Genomic DNA, 22,900 nt, shown 5'->3' with positions numbered 1-22,900 from the left:
TACTTCTGTTTCCCTGGGGGAAGAGAGAAAATAAGCCCTTTTGAAAGCAGTGCTCCACTTTTCCCTGATCCATTACGAGCCAACCCTGCTGTTTTTATTTATGAAATCACATCAGGTCAAGTTGTGATCTGTCCTGTGCCCAGGTAGGGTAGAAGGTAGTGACAAGAAACTGTGGTTTTGCTGGTAACCACCAGTGCTGACTGGGAATATGGGGCATCATGGGTGATAAAGTGAACAGTAAAATTCTGGCAGTGAGAATACAGCAAATCTCAGATGCAAAATGAATACATTTCTTTCCTTCTCAAACCTTCTCAAACAACTGTCTTAAATAAAATTAAATAAAATTATATTATATTTTGCTTTCATTTGAAAGTTCTATGAAGCTAGAAAAATACAAGTAATCTGTTTTTATTTGTCAAAAGCATTCTACTGACAATTTTCCATTAAACTGGTGTAAGTCATATGGCTGGTGATCAACGGTTGTTGAAGTACAACAGAACATGAACTTGTCAGTTCTGGCTGATGACTGGTTTTACTTTCTTGATTACATGTTTCCACCACCACACCAACAACACAAAATCGAAATATCTCTATCTGCAGTTCCTGCTTCAGTTCAGCACATCGCTGGCCTGTGTTTAGTAATTGATCTTAGAGTAGCTGTGTAGTCTTTCCTAGTGCTTTTTTTAAGGATCTATTAATTGAAGCTCAGCAAAGTTAAGATGCAGTAATTTAAACATTAAAATGCAGGTAGACCATGAAGTTGTCAATAGTATTCCATTAAACTGCATCACAAAGGTGCCTCCTGTTGAGAAGCCCTCTATATGCAGTATATGCAATATTTGCTTGTCAATGATTTAGCAAATAGATAATAGAGATAGAAGAAGGATTCTTTTTTTAAGTTCCCTTTAGGTGTTATTTTAATCACTCCTGTGATGGAATCAGACACGCCAAGAGGCTCAAAGTACCCTGCAACCAGTTAATGTAAGCTAATTAGAGCTGTACACAATTTCAGATTTTCACGGTTTATGTATTCTAAAATGATAGCCTTGCGTAGGAATGCCACTGAGAATTAGAGAGGCTTAACAGGAGATAGAGTACTTAGAACACATCTCTATTGCGCCCACATGATCTGCCTTTGATGTCAGCCAAGGTTTAGCTTAGTTACTAGAAACGTACGTCCTTGTCTGCAAATGTGACTGTCATCCTTAAGAGTAGTCTGGCAGTCCTCTGACGTTAATTTTTGTTCTGTCGAAAATCCTGCCTGATATGTTAAGAAGGTGAAGAGAACAGATGGTGTTGAGACAATTACAATGTACAGAGGGGGGTGAGTGTTTTGCATTGATGATCTCACATTCCAATAATGATTATGGTCATTTCTGAAACCGCAAAAGCACTGTAACAAGTTGAGTTTAAGTCTCAGAGATGCCCTTTATCACTTTATCTCTTTCTTAACCCTCATCAGGATGTCCCATCCTCCACCCAATACACTCCTGAAAAATACTGTGCGCTCCTTCCTGATTTTTAAAAATTTGTTTGAAGTTCTTTTACCATAAGGGGAAGCGTGGCGTGGAATGTATCATTATGATGGATCGCGTTTAATGTTATAATGGTGAAACTTCAAATCGCGTCATTAGTTCAATGCTATTTTCTCTTGAAAAGCTTGTGGGTCTGTGGATAATTCATTGAAAGACTGAAAAGAATTAAATTCCCATTAATTTCAGATAATAAAAAGGTGAGCAGTAAGAAAAACAACACAGTCCAATACACAGCGCTATTCCACAGTTCACATCTCTGCTGAGTTACCTTGAATTCAAAAGTCAGTTTCTAATTTGTCTCTTTCAATTCATGGCACAAGTCATATGGAAATTAGACATGATTAATGATGCCAAACCTGCAGTATTTCCAGAGCATTAAAGTCTCTGTAAATCTGAACCTGAAGCCAATCGCTACTGGAATTTTAAAGCCGAGGTTGTGATCTCAATGCCATTTCTCACCCTTTCCGTAAAGCTATTACAACAGCTATTGTTGCAGTGCATACATTCTTAATTTGGTCTCATATTCCTTGTCCAATCAATGGTGTTAGGAGTGTGCTTTCCTTTACATTTTCCAGGGCATAAACAACATGCTTACCTTTGGGCAACCCTTTCTTAACTTTTAATTTTATAAGACATCAGTGAAACTCCTGCAAACAACCTGTCCAAAGTAATCACAGCAGTAGTTACCTACAGCATAAGATGTGCGATCTTTTTCACTACTGTGTTTATAGACCATGCTTGGTTTAGGAAAATGATATCCAACATTATATAACAAGCAAGAGACAAAGACAAGAGACAAAGAAGTCAGAAACAACTGAGGACAGTGTAAACTAAGGTTTTTTGATGAGCTGTACAGTTTTTCAAAGTAGTTATTGGTAAGATAAAAACACAACTCACACTGAAGCTACAATATTAATGGCTTAGTGAAGCTTGTGTAATGGTGATCCAATTAAAAAAGACTGATACACATCTCAAGTATACAGAAAAATTAGAAAAGGAAGTGGTTCGAAATATAATGTACAGTATGTACTGTAGCTTCATATTCTTGGCTATTTTACGACAAACTAGCAAAAGTTCATTTAAAGTCCTGTTCTCAAAAGCATGACGTGTTTTGATGGTGTTTCATCCATGATCTGATATACAGTAGATTAAATGACAGTATTTTCAAATTTTTAAGTGCTGGTTTTATGTTCTTTTTTGTGTAATCTGTGTAATGTATTTATTTGTTGAAGGAGGGGGAATTTCATCTTGTACTCAACAGAGCATGGAGAAATTCTGTCTCGAAGAGTGGATGTGTTAACAAGACTCTAGTATCCTCACCTATCATTGCCAGACATAGGTTATTAAGGTCTTAGGCACTTCTGCAGTATCCATATAATCTGCTCTTTTAAGATCCCACACTCTAACACTTTAAACTGTAAGTGTTTCCCAATTGTGGATTGCTCCATTTTGTTTGTTTTGTATTGCTATGTTTGCTATGTTTGTCCAGTTTATTTCTTGTATGTTGCTATATTATTATATGCTTTGTGTGATTTCCTGATCATCTGTGCTTACGTTGCCATCTGTAGTATCTTTCAATAAAACTTTAATGGATTTCTTGGTGCCAATTGTCAAATAGTAGCATTGATGATGAAGCCATTTGTCTGCAGTTGTCTTGCAGTCTTCTCTGCTGTTACCTACTGTACATGCTGCAGTACTGGTATCGTATGCACTGTTTCAATCCCATTGTGCATCTTTTTATTGATGTGCTTCACATTTTATTGCACCATGTGGCACATCGACTGATGCCAAGTGTATTATTTTCCTGCTGTGCAACATTCTTTCTGTATGAACAGTTCACATTTGAATGTTCTAATATTATGACCTAGACTAAATCAACACACTGACCTACCGGCCAATCATGAATCACAAACTGAATCCTCGATGGCGGGTTTTCATTAAATAGAGTGAAGGGACCTCCACTTGACCACATAGACAACAGCAAGCAGCTTAGTTTACAATGTTAGACTGGCAGGTAGTTTGAAGTTTTGATTTAGTCCTTGCACAAAAGTGTCAGACAAACCAACAATAAAAAGTGTAATAACAGCCCTTGGAACTCAGAAAGGCTCTCTGACAGTTCATCAGTTGTCATCTTATCTTGATTTTTGCCACAATATAGTGTATGCTTCATTTCAAGAGCCTGTGCCATTCAGGACCAGGATGTGTAAATGCCCTCATTTAAGAAGATTCATTTCATCACCAGCACAAGTAATGTTTTCGCAGGACAAGATCTGAAGTGATAAGACTCAGTGAATACTGTAGGTCATTATCAGGAGTTTGAGTTATTAAAGAAAATCCATATTACTTTGAAGGTGCTATTATTCACTCTTTCGGTTTCATATCCCAGCATAAGAAAGAATTGTTCCTTCCACAAATCTCACACTGAGATAATATTTTTCTATTTCTGTCTAGACTACAGGGGAAATGATGAACTCAGTAATACAATTGCAAATGCCCATAGAAATGGGCACAATGCTACCAGGGTAGAGTATTCAATCTGGTTTGAAACAATTGAAGATTTCTTAACCTACAACACAATAAGGATAATTAGGCTAAGGTTTCCAAAGTCTCAAAGCGATTGACAAAATCAGGTCCAACCTTGACTTCAATGTCTTAATTGAGAACCTGGCATACTTGGTACAGCAAATTCTAGATGGGCTGTGGGAGACACATCTTCCCAAACAGCCCTAGATACTTTGGACAAAATTCCTAAAATGTTCTAAAATGTTGATCAGTGCTAGTCAATCTGCAGTCTTTCCATTCCATTTCATAAGTTTAGAAATTACAAACCAACCAAATGTATAAATACAAACTATAAATTGTTGTATTGATCCTGTTGATAGCCATTTCAATAACTGAAGACTTGGTTAGAGCAATGTTCTGCAGTGGACTGGGTTGTAAGGGTCATTGAATAGCTGTGCTCGAGTGCCCCTTCACTGCGATATTTCATAGAAGGACTTGATACGGTCCTTCAGACTGAACTACTAAAGTCAAGGAAAACAGGACAAATAACATACAACCTTTGTCATAACACTTTTAATTTTCTCATGGTGTCTTTCTTTTAATAAAGACATTTTGGAAATACTTGACTTATTAGGCACATGTGTCTAATGAACTTCCTACACATGGGCATCCTGCAGTTGGCGCAAGCTGGTTTCTTTCATCTCAATCTGCACATCAGTTACAAATAAATGAATTAAAGGATGAGGTCATAAACCTAATTTCTAGACCTTGGACTTCAAAAGTGTAAAAGCTGCTATTATTCTAAATTGGGGAGCTGTAACAGTGCTAGTAGTAGATGTTAACTCAAAAGTGAAAAGACAAAAATCATTTTCTGTTGTGGACCAGCTTTTTAGGTGTCTATTATGAGTCAGAACAATATTGTCTTTTACTTTAAAGAAGGATGCTAATTCATTTAAGTAATGTAAAGGATAGACAATAATACATAGAGGTTCAATACATTTTCACCAATCATTTATCTCCATTTCTGGACAAATATTCTCACTTTAAGTCTCATTGCCAGAAACAGATGTCAGTTTGGCTTGTTTAGTAATTTTATCTTCAGTAAACACATTTAATAAACCTTTTTAAAAATGAATAAATAAAAACATATTTCATCTGCTTGCCTCCTAACGTGTGATTATCAAAAGACAGGGTCGCTGAACTATAACATTAACATCTGATTCATAGCTGATATTGAATGTGAAAGCTTTTTTTTTTAGAACAACAGCAGGCCTCAATGTTCCCTCTAGTTCTATGCTGTGTACATTCCAAAAGGATGTTAGCTAAGGAATTTATCTAACTTACTGCTGAAGAGTCAATACAAGATATCTTACCTTGCAGGATGTACTCATTAGCTGTTGAAATGCTGACAGTTGTGCAGCTGGTCTGGGAGTCAAAAGTTGTATTTAATCAGTTTACACACTATCCATGTGAAAGCCATTCACTTCAGAAGTTATCTTGCTCTGTTTTATATGATGAAGGAGAAATAACTGGAAGGGGGCACTGTGTATGGCAGAAGTTTGAATTCTGCCTTATGAACGGGTTTGTGATGTGCAGATCTTTTTAAACAGGATGACCCTTCCAATACACCCTTTTCAGGATGTTTTTACTCCAGATTTTAATTTGTTTAATTAATTATTAGCCCAATCATTGCAGTTGTATTGGAGTGCAGTGTATTTAAAGGACAAAAAATAAAGCTTCTAAAAGAGATACTGATTTTCTCACACATTAATCTTTGAAGCAGAATACAGTAGGTTACATTTTGAATAGAACACATCCAAACGAAAATGAGTAAGGGGTTGGACAAGAATCAACTAATCTAAACTCCAATTGAGTTTAATTTTGTTTCAGCAAAATTGAAATTTAAATAACCAAGAAAATAACATTTTCTTAATTCACAAAGTTTTTTTTAATTAGATTAATACATTGTGTTCTGAATTGTATCCCAATTTGGTCGTGCTCCAAACAATACTTCCACATGCTTGTCAATGAAAAACACAAAACTGGCTTCCTGTTGCTTGCTGATGTATAAATGAATGAAATGAATGAATCGCAATTCCCTTAGCTAATGGTAGAATACCATACTTTCTTCGAAAAATTTGTTGACTTCTATTAGCCTTTTAAAATGAAGAAAAGCATGTCTTAGGGGAAATTTGACAGATTGCATTGCTTTAAGTGTCTGTTTCCAAAGGGAGTATTTAAACCACATGTCTGTGTGTGCACTGTGATGGATGTTCAGCTTGATTGGTGTAAACAAACCTGCAGTGGGACATCATGCACAGTAGTGCTTATCGACAGGTGTTAAAATCATCTTAGGATTCGACTGGGACCTATAGAGGAAGACTGTCTCAATGAACGCTCAAGAACTCTTAGAAGGAAAAAAAGAACAAAACAACTTTTTCCAGACATCGTAATAATTGGAGTTACATTTATTAGCTCAGTGTGGATGCACTGAACAATGACAGTTTCTAAGCAATTCTTGAGACATATTAGGTCAGATGTCTCTATAGTTCTGGAATTTCCAATCAAAATTCCATCCCTCCCTCACTAAGACCCTAATCTCTGCAATAGACTCTTTTTTTGATAACCCCTGTCAATCCAATATTCATGTAACAGGTGGAAGTAATATCCTTGCATTGATTTTAGTTAGAGCTCGCTTCAAATGAAATGGCAGATAAAATAATAAAAGTGTTTTTTCTGACAATAATGATCAAGCATGTCTTTTACTGCTTGACGTGATGTCTGCAGACTGTAATTAAAAATCTTTCAATCAAAGGCAAATTAAAATCTCAAGGTGAGCGGACAGATGGGTGGGGGCTGACAACGGATTTGTTTCAGGGATTATTGTTTAGATGTAGATGCGTACGCATGACAGAGATGTCAGCCTGACAAGCATCTGTTGATATTATTTGTTTTGCTTCATTAATGTGACTAATTACACCTTCTTCACATGAGCTGTCTTTGGAAAAGCAACAACAGGAAAAAAAGAACAGGAAATGCTTTGTAGCTTCTGAGAAGCTGTTTTTCTTGGAGTTGTTAAAGTGTTTCTCATATTCTTATAATGCGAACATGGCCTTTCAAACAACCTAGTTTTAATCACATTTTTATTTGATGCATAAATCAATTCCCTTAGTTTTGATAGTAATATAAAGCAGGATTCACCACAAGATTACAAAGTGACTGTTAATCTTTAAAGCTGTGTGATCTGAAGCAGAGTTTGCTTCCTGTTTTATGAAAGTTATTGTAAACTTTTAAAGATGTAGATGTAAAAAGAGAATCCACTAACAGTGGAAGAATAATATTCTTATTCTTCCACAGAATAATATAGATTTTTTTTAAACATTAACATGGTAATTAAACATGGTTTGGGGGAAATTATTAACTATAATTCAGCAAAAATGGAACTAGATTTGGACTGAAGTAGATGGGTTTCAAAGTCATTGGCTGTATATACAGTACTCTATTGATTTTTAAGGCTTTTTTTTCCACATAAGAGTACACCACCATCTCAGAATGTGACTTCTATTGCATACTGGCATACCGATTTAAAACTACCACTTCTACTATAGACCACTGCTGGACAGAAACTCTGTACCATAAGTGTCTGTGTATAAATACCCTCTACAAGACTTACAGTCTAACAAGGACCTAGTTCTTAATCCAAAGATGTCAGATGATTTAAACGACTGTTTCTGAGTTGAAGGTATCAAGTTCCCAGACCAGAGTGGAACTAATATGAGACCCAAGATGACCAATGTTTAGCTTCCTTCAACTGTTATGAAGCCACATAAATAGAACCCTTTTGTACAAATCCAGGAAAATGGAAATGTTAGTAGGATCAGTTGTGCAGTTCAGGGATAACTAAACTTTAAAATGTGGGAGATAATGGAGACTGCTGTTGCCTAGAAAGGCTATAACATAATGTAATGTCTCTATACAGTATATGTCAGTAACTGTCTTCATACCGCCATTTTTCCCTGTTAATGGGAAACTAATTTTCCTTTAAGTGAGAGGCTAAGATATTAATTATCAAGAAAGATGGAGAAATACCTGAAAACCCACACCCTCTCACCCCCCAAATACAATTACCTGAGAGACTGACTTCAACAGAGACTATCTGATTTTGAAGTTGACTTTATAAAAATAAAATTTCCGTGGACTTATTTTTGGTTTCATTCCTGTTTCTTTCCAGTTTATTCCTGTAGTGCATTCCTATATATGTTGCTAGCCATCCTAAACCAGTCTTTGCATATGTGGTGCATAATACTGTAGCTACCACAAGTAGACTTTGCAGGTGCCTGTGAATGTTGAATAGTGGGGACTCAAATGGAAAAAAATTCACATAGCCTATGTAAGACTGAAACCTTAATTAAAAATGTATAAGCAGATCATTCATTTTCAACAGTTTTTTTTTCTTTCACAATGTTTGCGGTCATGGCAGTTCTCTGTCTGTTACCGGAATTTAGACCAGGCAACATAATTGCAATTCCACCCACAGTGAGTCAGGAGTACTGCCTACCTGTCTGGTTAACAAAAGCTCTCAGATCAGACACTGTTCTCTTGGCAAAACTACATCCTTAGTCATAATATTAGTGGAAATCACATGGTTTTAGTTTTGATTGCTGATTGTATATAGTGCAAGAACTGTAAACTATGACAAGGGGTGTTGCTCCGTAAGATAAATAAGGTATACTCTCTCTTTCACTTGAAACAAAGATTTTCTGTGGTAGTGAGGGTTATCACAGGTAAAACTGCATAAAATATCCCCAGCAGATTAATTCCGGGTTTTAAAATCATATTACTTTTCATAATCCAATGAGGTTGTTCATCTCTTGTAAAAAAGATTGCATTTTGCTTGATCTAATCATGAGGATAAAGTGTCCCTAGAAGGCTTAGAGGAATTCTGGGACATTGTCCTCTTAAGCTGGGTAATTCAGGGTAACCACAAACAGGTGGCAAAACTATCCCAGCTTTCCACGAAATAAATAATTCCTCTGCCTGGGACTTTCAAACCCAGTTTTTTAGTGGTCAAACGTAGATCTGTGTTTATTGCAGTGGTGGGTAATTTCCTCCAAAGTGAAATCTGTTACTCAGACAAAGACCTGGACCTGGGATATAAAAGATGAGTCTCAGCTTTTTGAGAATTGTGAATTGTTGACCCAATACCAGACACAAGTGCGATGTGACCCTTGACTGAGATTTTTACCCAATGAATGCGAGACAAATATATACAGTATATAAGATATCAGATGTGACTCTCCTAGATGAGGGACTGGCAGCCTATCTGAGGCTGAGTAGGCTGCCCAGCCCACATCAGTTCAGTTTATTGTCATGCGCACAAGTGCAGTGAAATGTTTTTTTGCATGTATGCTCCAATACAGGGACATTAAGGAAACACCAAAACAGAACAGCGACAGCAACACCAAGTTAAATAACAAACTGTACATTTATTAATACCATACAAAAAACACATCAGTGTGAGCCAGTCGTAAGGGTAGAATCCAGTAATCTGGACGTACGTGGTTTTACGCTCCTATAACGCTCACCAGAGGGAAGGGGGGAGAAACCTGGATGACTGGTACCAGTCATCCCACTACCCCACTATTGTGAGGTCTGAGCCAGGGAGGTTCTGTAAGGGTGTACTGTAGATGGGGCGGCAGGGGGATGAGAGATAGATGCACAAAGTCCTTGGTGCGGTACTGAGTAGGCAAGCAGAAGTGTGCGAGATTAGGATCTAAGCCTCCTCCAGAACTTCAGTTATAAACTCCATTAAGCGCATCAGCTCCATGGGCAGCTCTTCTGAGAAATTACGTTCCCCTCCACTTATCATAACCAATAAAGCCCCTGAAAGGATTGTTTTATTTTTAGTAACCTCTTACGCTGCATGATAAATGAGCAGGAGAGAACATATACAGTATATGATATACTTAGACAGTTCTGTGTGTAAAGCAAGCAGAAAAATATAGATAAGATGTAATTGCTACGTATATCCAACAAAGCATTATACTTTGTAAAAATAGTGCCGATATCAGGCTGGCACGAAGCTTCTTAGTGTGGTCCTCACTACAATATATGAATGAACCGTAGCGCTTAGTAATACAAAATAACAAAAGAACACAACAGGATTTACAATAGAATAATTCAATTTAATTCGCTCACATTGGGTTTTTGGCAATTTATGGATCCACATCTGGATTTAAAACTCCAGATCAAGACCCTGTCCTGTGTTCTTGCCTGAATTTCAGTCGCTATCCTTTGCCGGTCCTTCTGTTGCACTGTTGATGCCTCAGCAACCTGCAAGGACCTCTGATGTGTCTTGCACGGCACCATTCTAGAAGCATTCCTCTTCCTCACCCAGCTCTCACCCCATAGAGGAATATTGAGCCACAGAAGCCTACAGTTTCACAACAGCCTTCTGTAGCTGAGCACATCACAGGAATGCCACTGACGAGCAATCTGGCATTGCTCTGTGCTTTTAGCAAATTTAAGAAAAAAGTAGTATTTGCCCTAAAGCTTTTGTTTTAAATTATGTTCCCAGTGGTGTTATTATTGCTGTTTTTAGTCTCAGCGGGTTCCCTTTTTTGAAGGAGGGGGTTAATAAATAATTCCAATGGTTTTCTTTTCAAGTGGGATTATCGCAAGCAGCACTGAAGACTGCTTAATAATGCAGTATGCCACAGTATTATATCGCTCAGCAATCACAAGGCACATGGATCATCCCCTAAAACAGCTCTCTACTCTTTAATGTTGATATTGCAGTAGTCCAAAGACAAAGCTCTACAGAAGCCTTATAGTTAGAAACTGCTGAGATGTACAGTAGGTTCAGTAAACATACTCATTCAACAGAAAAAAATAAATACATATATAAATTCCATTCCAAATTGAATAAAGGAAGAGACGAAGGGACATTAAGTTAGAGAAAGAGAATAGACATTCAAAATCCCAGGATCATCTTAAAACCCAAACAAGCACATTGGGCTAATTAGCTGATTTTAACTTGTTGGCTTTGATGAAAAACATTTAATAATGTTGAATTTGCTGAACTCCTGGGCTTCCTTGCTTTAGCTTTGTTCAGTATTTATGTAAATTAGGCTCCCAGCCTTTGCTGAGTTATGGGAAACTGTGACGTCCGTGTTACACACATTCCTTGCCAAAACAGAATGCTAACTCTGAAGCTTTCTGTAATTGAGCTTTCAAAATAAATAAAAACAAAAAAAACATATTATGTCATACAGACATGTGCATTAGTAATGCTCTCATAATTATACAGTTACGCCATGATTGTTTTTTCAAATTATACTGTACATGGCCGTAGGCAATCTTGAAGACACTGGTACAACACGTGGAGGGGAGACATTTACCATATTTTTGCTTGTATTCATCAGTCAAATTTATGTATGATTACTAGATAAGCAGCAAATAGCATTTTAAAGAAATCCTGTGAAAACTGTGTGCTGACAATATTACACTTTGGTGCGACAAGCAGCTCTTTTGAGAATGCTGTAGCATTTTCTCTTTATATTAATAACTTTACATTGTCGTTACACACAATGGAATGTCATTTAAAAAATCAATAATGGCATTTTTGGCTTGTAAAAGGCCACAGCTATTATAAAATATATATATATAATTTTAAAGCACTAATAGAACATCTGCTATTTTAACATGCCACTGAGATTTATTATGTTTAAAAGCATCATATTAACAAGAATGTTCTGGGACAAAATGAGAACAGATGGTGCTCAGTACAATATATTATACATGTTATAATGCAACACAATAGACTGTTCATATGGGGGCTAATCATCAGCTCATCCCATTAAAAAATCATTTTTGTGTTTTTTTTTAGTTTCAGAACAATCATCTCTGTTTTGCCTACTGAAAGAATACTAATTTTGAATTGAAAATGTTTTAAGCACGATCTAAACAAATGTAGATAAACTAACATGTGGAATTTTCCTCTTTGCCCTCACAGGATACCTGACAGTCACTATCGAGTCCCTTCCTCCTGTAGTCGTGGGAGATACCGTGACGCTGAAATGCAACTTCAAGACTGACGGCAGGTTGCGAGAGATCGTCTGGTATCGGGTAAGTCCAGGAGCTGTGTCAGTGATAGGCAGGTGTATGACAGACACCTGGGGCCATTCAGCTAATCAGCCTAAACTATGGAACTGCGGACTGGGAAGCAATTGGTTTTCTTGGGTATCAGTACAGCCTTACAAGTTCTTTTAAACCCTTTCTTTAACGTCTAATTTGGTTCATCTGTAATCCTTTTCAATTACACAAAGTCCAGTTTTAGGTTGCATGTAAACTAAAAGAGGTAACACCTTGAAATATTTTGCAGTTTAAGAGCTGAAAAGAACTCAGAAAACTGAACAGGTGCACAATTCTAAAAAAAATATTAGCTCAGCTGAATCAAAAACCTGTGCCCTGTGTATCTTTTTATTTGAATCATTTATTTAACCATTTACAACAATTGACAACAAATTCACATTGGCAGTGATACCCTGGAAAGTCTCATATACACATCAGGACATTTACTGGAGCAGTTTGAAATGAAAAGTAACTTCCTCAAGGGAACAACAGCAGTGTTCCTCCTGGGTTTTGTACACTCTGGTACAAATCCCTTATCACTTCGCCTCTGCTTGGTAATATTGAATATTTGCTCTGTCTCCACCTGCTCTGCTGTGGGGTGGGGCTGCTGGCAAAGAATAGCTACTATGTGGCATCTTGACATCAGACTGCACGAGTCTTAAAACAAAATGAAAGAAGCGAATTATGTTATTTTCACACATGATTTGCTGAACGTAAAGGGTCACATGCTTGCAAGGACTGTCCAAGCGGGTGTCCATTTGTGACATCACATTACACCCCTCCAGTGAAACCTGGTAAGTAGGTGCATCATGACAGCCCTGCCTCTCACTTCCTTATAGCACCTTGTCAGAATGCACCTGTTATTCATTTATTTAGCCGACCCTTTGCACATGATGATTCACATTGATGATTCACCATTCCCCAAAAAAGGAATGAGAAAGAGTCCAAATAAGTCATTAGATGCACCAAGTGACATTACACAATGGAACTAATGAGGTCATCTAATATCTTATAAATCAAAGACACCTAAACAAAGGTAGAAAGATGAAGGTTCACAAGAACACAGCCATAACTTCAATTAAACTTCCGATTTTAATTTCTTTCTACCCATTATAAATTCAGCAGTCCAATAGTTAATCACACGCACACTTAATGTATTATTTTTAATGAATGTGAGTGCAGTTGACTGTGCTGTTTGCTCCCTTTATCATCTTACAACATGAATCTATTAAAAAAGACATACAGTATGCAGAATGCAAGGCAGGGAATAAGTCATACAGCAGATGCAGAGCAAGATAATATGTTTAAGCAACAAGAACAAACAGAACAATTCAATTCAATCTTTGTTTAAGAATTAATTATAAAAACATAGTAATGTTGCCATAGAATATATCACAAAATGCAGTGCTAATAAATCAGCTTTGTAGCTGGAACCACAGGGATTCTGGTGAGCGAAGAAAGAGCAGACCTGATGTCTGCCTAAAATTCTTTTAAAAAAGAGTAAGATGAGTAAAGATGAGGTGCAGGTTCCTTTTTGTAATGTACATCCCGATAATCCAGCTCAGGAAATGGAGTGTCTTATTTTTCATTTTTCTTATTCTATCATACATTGAAACCTAATTACTGTATAACAGTATTTAGAAATTTAGAACTTTCTAAATTCTGCAATATTAGAATTTTACAGTTCATTAATTTGATTGTATATCACCATGGATAAAGGCATCGGTTAAACAAATTCCTAATTATAATTAATGGCAAATTAATGCAGTACAACATATTTATTGCTTATTCTGCAAATTGAATGGTTATTTTGTTGTAAAGAGAAAATATAAAAGTAGCAAGTAATAGGTTTATTCCATGCTAAAAAGAGAAGAAAGAAAACACAACATTTCAGCCGTGGAGCCTTCTTCAGGTGTGTCAACCTGAACCCTCACACCTGAAGAAGGCTCCACGGCTGAAACATTGTGTTTTTGTTCTTCTCTTTTCAGCAAGGAGTAAACCTATGACTTGTTCCTTTGCAGCCTACGCATGGCGACTCACCTGAACAACTTCAAATATAAAAGTAGATGGACATACAGACAGACAATATGGTTTTGTCAGAATCAAAGCAACTGAAGGTAGATATCGGTTTTAATGAGAGGCACATAGCAATTGTGATGTCACCTTGACCTTTCGTGTGCAGTCAGCTCCATGTGAGAACAATGTTATTTGCTGCTATGTCTACTGCTGGAGATGTGCTCCCTTGAGGCAGCTGTTGTATATTATTTGCATATCAGTAAAGCCTAAAAATGTCACTTCACAACATGAACGATTACAGGATCTTGAGGTATGAAACAAACAATAGAAAAATTAAATCATTGGAGGATGTTTTTCATACACCATTTTGACCTTTAAATAATGGAAAACGTAAACATTTAACCCTGAGGATGGTACGATGTCACATTCTATTATAGAATGTGCCATTGAATATCATGTGCTAATTTGCAAAGCTTTAGCATAAAGCTTGTTAATTATAGCACATCTTGACTTGGTGTGGACCCAGGTACATAGAGAACAATGATTCTGTGAAGTTGTGATCAATGAAAAGCTAACAGTGTAGTGATCATTCTTACAGTCACCCACTGTGCAAAGGTAGGTAGAAACGTTATCCAACATGTGGGGCTTTGCCTGAGGTGGGGAAGAGGAAAAAAGCCATTCAGTGATAAACAATTTCAATCCAATTTGCTATTATCACTCTCTTTTTAACTCGTTTGTGCTGGAAATCGGAAATTACAAATATAGGGTGATTTATTGCTGTACCAGGTAAGGGAAATTGTAGATTAAATGTTATTGCAAAACTGCAGGAAAGAAAAGGCATAAGCTCATGTGGGGAAATGCAGGAATGCACATTTTGAATATGTCAGAGTCTCTTTAAAAGTGTGTGTGTGTATGGGGGGGGGATTAAACAATATAGTATGGAACGTTTCGTATAAAAGTATCTCCTCTGATCTCCGTGACATTAACGTGCCTTGAACACATCTTCCATGTTATGGAATGTTAGGTTCCAATGTCCTAATGCAAATCACAGCCAAAGCTTTCCATGTTTATCGTAGAGGCTGCCCCTCATTTACATCTCATGCTAAGGAAAATGTACTTACAATCCGGAACAAATTTAAGAGCCAATGCTGATGTAACCATTTAAGATAGTGTTTCCTCATGGCATCACAAATTCAGTATTCATTTCTGGTTGTAAAGCTATCATTAGAAACAACCACTCGGCTGTAACCTGCCTCGCAGTAAATGAACAATTTTGATAATAAACAAAAAGCATTATAAGGTAACTCTACATTCCAACACCACCGCTGTTTAACACAGTTTCTTTTACATCTTACTTGTAAATCATTTTTTGATTTAAGTAGATAATTTACATTATTTTAAATTATTTTCCTTTCAGTAAAATGGTGTCTCAGGGGATGCACTAATGTTGTTATGAATTTTTAATTTCCATTTAAAATTAGCTTATATTTTCCAAGTGCTGACTTTTTGCTTGTGGCAGAAAAAACATTAGATGTCGCTCTGCGTAGCTGGTTTATTGCTTTGATCCGCCCTTTTCCTTTCACAAAGCAGATGAGGACAAAGAAACGTTGATGGTGTAAAGTAAGAAAAAACATCTTGGGTGAGTAGTGTAGCTGGGAAGATGAGCTCTCCTGAAGATGAACGTCACCATTATAACAACCTAAGTGGTTCAGAATTACAACAGACTCTTTGGCTTGTCAAAGATTTCCATTGCCCTGTACTCTAACACAACACCTACTGTTCATCTGCCTTGTAAACTGATCTTAAAGAGTCATAGGCCTGTTGATGATACAATAGTCTATAAAAAGAAACAGAAAAAGCCACATATTTTGTACCAATCTAGCATTTAAATTAATTGTTCCGTGAACAATTGTTCCGGGTTTAGTGAACAATTAAATCCCCACACTTTTTCTGATGAATCTTAGGGAATCGGTTTCATCGGTATAATGCAATCGTTTGTTCTACTAATGATACCTACAGTTTTTTGTATATGAAATTCTTCCTCCTGTCATTCTTAAGCATACGCTTATACAGTTTCATGACTTTCATGACTTGTCTCCTCACAATGTCTGTTGCAGATGATTAAGATGAAAATTTTGCCCTTGATTAAACAAAGGCATGTAAATTGAGATGGCTGCTTTGGCATTAACATCATCCACCTAATTTGTGCTCAGAAACCCTGTTTGTTCATGAAAAAGGGCAATCTAAAACAGGTCAGATGCAAATGCTCTTTGAGTTAAATATCAGTAAACCATCTGCAACTCCCCAGTCCACCACATGTTTAGCAATTGCTAGGAGTGCTGAATATTAATGTCATTATCTCAAGGTTTTGTGTCTTAACTTTGGATGCTAATAACACATACATAAAACATATTTCGTCCATTTTAACCTTTAAGCTGATTAAACTTTAATAGTGAACTTCAAGCATTGACTCATTTAGCAGAAAAAATGCCGTTGTGCTTTTATTTTGCAGTAAAATTCTTGCAGTTGCAGGTACGTCAGGTCTTTGTAGACCTGTAATGGGAATGGAGATAAAGCCAAATCTCAAAAAAGGTGACTTCAGGTAAAAGACAAAAAAAAAGTCAAATTAGTTTATAGGTCTGACTTGATTAAATTTATACACATACGAATGTGAGACAAATGATAATAGAATGCAACTCAGCTAATTTAAAGTATATAATATCAAACTAAAATGCGAGCAGTTATCTTGAAAATGCAATTTCACCTGCTTTCTAACGTCATCTTGTCTTGAAGGCTCATCTATACAATTGCCAGTCTTCATGACAGACAGAAAAAGATTAATTGTACTTCAGCTTTTCTGGGTACAATTACATTATATTTGATGTATAATAGATCATTTGGCAACAGTTAAAACTTTTATTGAAACTATTTTATTTTTCTAATTTTCAAAACATTGAATATGAGAGTTAAACTGTACTGACCACTGCTTAATAGGGTACATATTACAATTAATTCTACATACATTACACTTCCATTAAGGTAAAAGTTCATACTCCTCTTTTGAATGCATAACTATTTATTCCATTTAATAAAAGCTATGACAATCTTAAGTGTAATTAACCATTTTTAAATTAGTGTTATGATATACAGTAGTTACACATATCATGTCTTGTAACACTGAAGAGCTGGGAACTGTAATGAGAACTATGCTGATTGTGTCTACATTGCCCAGTGCAGTGCTTACTCAAGGTTATTGAGGGTTACTCAAAAACTAATTTCTACTTTCCTGCTAAAAGCTTAGATATAGCCTTAACCTTTATGCAGAAACTTAAAATGTAAAATGATATGTTACTGTTATACCTGAGCATGAGCTCTAATTATATGGACTCGATCAACAGGTAAATGAAAAGGTACCATGGTTTTGTTTGATATATATGGTGAAATAACTCTAGTTTACCATTGCTGTGCATAATGGTCTTCAACTAATTGTAACTCTAACTGAGTACTGGGAGGCTCTAAACAGCATGCTGGCAGCAAACCCTACCAGCTGAAAATTGTTATCCCATGATTATTAATATCGTAGCATAATCAGATCTGTGGGGTAAATCAGCAAGATATCAGAGTGTGAGAAAACGTTCTTCTGTTCTAATTAGACACAGTGTTTTACTCCATTAAAATTCTTATCATACGCCAAGCACCGCAATCAGGCAAGACAATCAGGTTAAAACCAGTTGGTTTTCACAACATAAACAAGGCTTTAGAACTCATTAGCTGTTTTGTCATCAGGTTTCATAAAACTCTGTTTTCAAGCATGCCTCACACCTCTCATATTGTTATGAAACAGCTAGCATTTAATATCTTTGCACGTTCTTAGGTTAAGAATTTAAGTGAAGGTAAAGTACCTGACATGGTAGGTAGTTTTAACACACTCCCTCATGTTTCAGTTAGTCTAGTAATTGTGAGACACTCCCTAGAGTAATGTTAGAATGTGGCTGACCTGTAAACGGACAAGTTATAACGGTTTTAGTACCAGTTAAAAAGCATTTCCTTGTGTTATGTTCAACTGTGTTTAAGTTATATATAAAAGAACCAAAAAAAAAAACACGACAGTGCCCGATCAGTAGATCCGACAAAACTAAAAGGGGATATATTCATCGTTCTGCAAAACTAGAGCTTCTGTTATTTTTTACTCAATGTATAATATCCAAGCATCTTATGAATAATGATTTTTGTTTTCTAATGGTGCATTTTCTGACTTTTAGCTAAACATACCTCAGTTGGTTACATATTGCAAAACGTAAAAAAAAATTGGTAATACAGTATGTATACATTGCACAGGACAAAATAGTAGAAAAGATTATTATATTGTGTGTGGAAGCACGTAGGAGCCTCTGTTCCATCATTTTCAGATGTTGATTGTATAAACAAATGTTTAAAATTGGTGTTTAAAAATGATAAAAATAAATTGTTATACACTTGAAATACAGAATTTTATGAAATGCTGGCTCCTCGCCACATGAAGCTTTTAATCAGATTTCTGCAAAAAACAAACCTGTTTTAAAGGGAAATGGTTGAATAATGAGGCAGCACAGGGGAAAAAAAAGAAAAGTCTCATTTCTTTATTGAAGAGGAAAGGGCTAATTTGTGTATTGACAGTCCTGGGTTTAACAGAGCCTTCTGGGAATAAGCCTGTCATCTTTGGGATTTGGTTACTACAAAGAACAGAGAGGAGGTTATAAGGAACTGCTTGACATCCCTAGTGAATACTTCTTATTGCAAGTGCTAATACATTATAAATCAATTATCCAAGGTTCACAGCTGAAGTTTCTTTAATCTTTCCCTTTTATTTGACTAAACTATCTACTTTTTTTTCCTCCAAATGTAGGATTTGTAATTTTGGCTGATACTCACCTAGGGAATTGATGCTTCCAATTGGAACCAGATAAAAGAGCAAAAGAGTGTGAATTAAACATTTCCTACTTTCTTCATTATTGAAGAAGCATTATCTTTGTGGATTCTGTTTGTGGTCTACTTTAATGTGAACCAGAAGCCTGAGTGCCCTCACAACTCTGCTGGTTATATACCAAGCTCCATGGGCAACCACATGGGACTGTACAGCTAGTCATTCAGAGGAAGCCATCAAACTTAAGCAAATTCCTACCTTGAAAATGATCAAAACAGTTTTGAAAATGTGCATCTAATGTCAGTTCTTAAGCCCATTTTTTTCATAGCTTTTCCTTCATTGGTGTGACGTTCTTGCACAAAATAGCCATGGAAAAGGGTAGAATGACATTTCCAAGGCTTGAAGGAATGTTTTATACTCAAAGACTTAAAAGACCTGAATCTCTTTAATTTTGGACAGAGAATAAATTTTGGGACCCTAAAGGGACTTGATTCAGGCATTCAAAATCCTCAAAGTACTGGCAAAGTCAACAAAATTGTTTAGGGTGAAGAGCTGAGTTCAGACTAGAGGACACAAATGAAAAGTAATTGGGAGCACATTTAGGACAGAGAACAGGCGGAGCTTTTATACACAGAGGGCTGTGGGAGTCTGAAACAATCTACAAGTATAATATAGAGGGTGTTTGTGTGATGGGTGATGTGTGAGGGTGATGTAATTCACAAATGGTCAAAAAAGAGTTCATGTTATGTTGTCTGTCAGGAAAGTACTGGGGTTTGAATTTCTGCCTTGCAGCACTGGGGCCCTGAGTTCAGTCTCAGACCTGGGGTGCTATCAGCATGGATTTTGTATGTTCTCTCCATGTTTGCATGGGTGCTCCAGGTGCTCTGGTTTTCCTCCTACAGTCCAAAGACATACTGATAGGTTAAATGGCTTCTAGGAAAAATTGGATCTGTTTTTGTCTGTCTGCCCTACGATGGACTGGCGTCCTATCCAGGGTGTATCCTGTCTTGAGCCATTTGCTTGATGGAATAGGCTCTGGCTACTCCGCGGGCTACAGTTGCAAGAAGCTGTTAGAAAATGGATGGATGTTGTCCATCACCTTGAGAAATTAACAGCCTGCTTATAAAGTTAGTTGGCCTATTTACAGAGCTTATATAACCCCCATCTGCTTGTACAAAATATCGTTACCTACTGATCAGAATGTATGTTGGTTGTAATATTCTCATTTTTTAATTAGAAAATTGCTTTCTGTAGTTCAGTTTTTAATAATGAGTAATTCTGAAAAGCTGTCCATGTAACCTGTCCTCTGGCAACTTGCCTACACTGAAATCCTCTGTGACCAATCCTCTACGTCACTACTGCTGAAGAACAAACCACTTCTGAAATATTCCACAGGAAACATATTCTTTACATGCTGATAATAATTATTATAAAAGGCAAAGATCTCATTACAAGATGATTGATCAGTGTTTTGCAACTGAGATACGATGCAAGCAAATGTTACTGTAATGATCACCCGGGACGTTTTGTAGCTAGTTCCTCTGTGTGCATGCTGTGATTGAATGAGTGAAGGGGCGTTGCCACTGTGCCATGCTCTCAGCTCACTGGCACAGCGCAGTGAGTTAATTGGGGCATGCTGTTGTCAAGTGGCACCCATGATGGCTTAGAAAGAACGTAAGAGAAGGAAACCCTACTAGGCTGATTTAACTGATCAAACCAAGGTCTCTCTGCCATAGTCTGACCTCTCCAGGAGAGTGGAATCACTTTTTCCTCATAAAGTCTCAAGTCAGTCCTGTAGAGGTGCAAGGGTAGGGTACAGAGTTGTTTCTCACTGTTTTCATCCCCTTCTTTTACTTTGTTTCTCCAACCAGTCTTTTAAATGTGAGTAATAGTAGTATGGTTTTGTCACATTGTACTTATATGATTGTATTTTTAGAGTATGAAAATGAAGCTTTTATCTTGCCATGCGATTCATTTGTTTCCTGTGAGCAGTTTAAGCAGTTTAAATCGGATTTGTTCTTCAGCGGAAGTGACATACAATATTTGGCCAGGGGATATTTTCCATGAATTTTGCAGCATTATTCATCATTAAAAAGTCAACTAGTGTACATAAACCAGTTTTAAAGTAAAAAAAGAGACATACCCACCCAAGCAGGCATCCTGATCCATGGGTAACTATATATTATATAAGCTGATGGAGATTTATATAAGCTATTTAGAATACCACGTTGTGAAAATGACAGGGACATTTGGTGCATATGTATTGTAAATAGGTCCATGGGGAACATGTTGCCAGGGACAATGATGGGACATACCCGAAGGTATTGTCATGACCAGCATTCATCAACTGAAGCATGCAAACTATCATGGGTGAAAATGGTGATGGTGATCACTATGAATCAATGCTGCAGTATCTTCTAGTGTGTACTGTCACTGTTTATACTGTATATACAGTACATGTGCACAATATGACACGTCTCCACTGTTTTTATGATATACTAGTTCTAATGTGGAAGAAATGAGTCCTATAAGAAATATTTCAGGAGGCTGTTTCTCATCTGATTGCATGCAAGAAAAATCAAACTGCAAGTTATACCACTCTGAGCAGACATACCTACTGTAGATTTTGGAACTTGGTCAGCTTGTAGCAGATGTACTACAGGTACAACTTCATTCTGCAGTGTCCCAGAGAAAATGCTCCCACATAATGCTTTTCTAAACAGCAAGTCTTTTTTGAACCCATCCTTCCATTTTCTAACCGCTTCATCCAATTTAGGGTTGAGGGAGAGCAAGAGCCTATCCCAGCAAGCAACAGGCACAAGGCAAGATACAGCCTGGACAGGACACCAGTCCATCACGGGGCAGACACACTCACACCAGGACCAAATGTTCCCAGACGTCAACTAATTTGCCAGTACAGTATGTCTTTGATGGTGGGAAAAAACCTGAGCAAACTCATAAAAACTTCATGCAGATACCACCCCTTCATGCAGTTTTTGCTGCTGGATGTCTAAAGTTTAAAGGGTTCATGCTGCATTGCCCTATTGTTATGATATCCAATACCTTTACTTACATGTCAGGATATCCTGATGATTGAATATGATTCAGTGGGTTTATCAGAAATACTCTTCTCGAGGATAATTCTAGTCAATTTATAAATGTGCTTCTGTGAATTAGGAGGAAAACACAATAGCTCTTCCTGAAAACATTAAACCATGTCATAGAACATGATCTTAACTAGAAAAAAAAACCAAAAATATTGGGGGTTTTTTATGTGGTCCTGTCTATTGATAGTTGTTGGTTCATTATTGAAAAAGTGATACATTATATTTGCTGTAACTGCCTTAGATGTTATTGTTATTATATTATATTACTACAGGTAGAGTAGGTAATACATACTGTACTTTTAACACCTTATGTTCAAACCCTTTTTTCTTTATAATTCCAATTTGCAATAATTCTATTATTATATATGAGATAAATCCATTTAGTTGTGTTTCAAGGTGCAGTTTCACATGGAAGCAGTCAGATTAGAAATTGAGTTTTGAGTCTTGACACCTTTGTTAATGTCCTGTCAGTCAATATGACACTTCCCGGTAGGCCACATGGCTGCATGATATAAATGCCCTGATCTCAGGCACCCAAAATTGGAACTAGCACCATTCAATATTGCACCTTTTTTCAGTACAGAAAACTGTCTAGTAGATTAGTGGGACTTTGAATCGTAGTGTTTTAGTTTTTTGAAGGTGGACAGTTGGGTGCTCTTTAATGACAATGCAAAAGAAGATATTTATTTTCTTTTCAGGTGTTT

At 36.7% G+C, this 22,900-nt stretch overlaps 1 protein-coding gene and 1 long non-coding RNA gene across 2 annotated transcripts in view; both read left to right on the top strand.

Annotated features, from left to right (window-relative positions):
• The window catches only part of igsf21a (immunoglobin superfamily, member 21a), a 220,161-nt gene that overhangs the window by 80,742 nt on the left and 116,519 nt on the right, over window positions 1-22,900 (top strand). Inside the window, exon 2 of the mRNA XM_006641924.3 lies at window positions 12,052-12,164. Within this exon, the coding sequence (XP_006641987.1) occupies window positions 12,052-12,164 (113 nt within the window). The remainder of the gene's footprint in view (window positions 1-12,051; window positions 12,165-22,900) is intronic.
• Window positions 14,406-16,786, top strand: LOC107075515 (uncharacterized). Its single transcript, XR_001477031.1, has 3 exons — window positions 14,406-14,496; window positions 15,777-15,825; window positions 16,699-16,786. It is a non-coding gene; the product is annotated as an uncharacterized lncRNA (long non-coding RNA).

Source organism: Lepisosteus oculatus, chromosome 25 (genome assembly GCF_040954835.1).
Source record: "Lepisosteus oculatus isolate fLepOcu1 chromosome 25, fLepOcu1.hap2, whole genome shotgun sequence".
Taxonomy (NCBI): domain Eukaryota; kingdom Metazoa; phylum Chordata; class Actinopteri; order Semionotiformes; family Lepisosteidae; genus Lepisosteus; species Lepisosteus oculatus.
The sequence above is the reverse complement of the archived record's forward strand: the minus strand, read 5'-3'. Positions and strand labels throughout refer to the sequence as shown.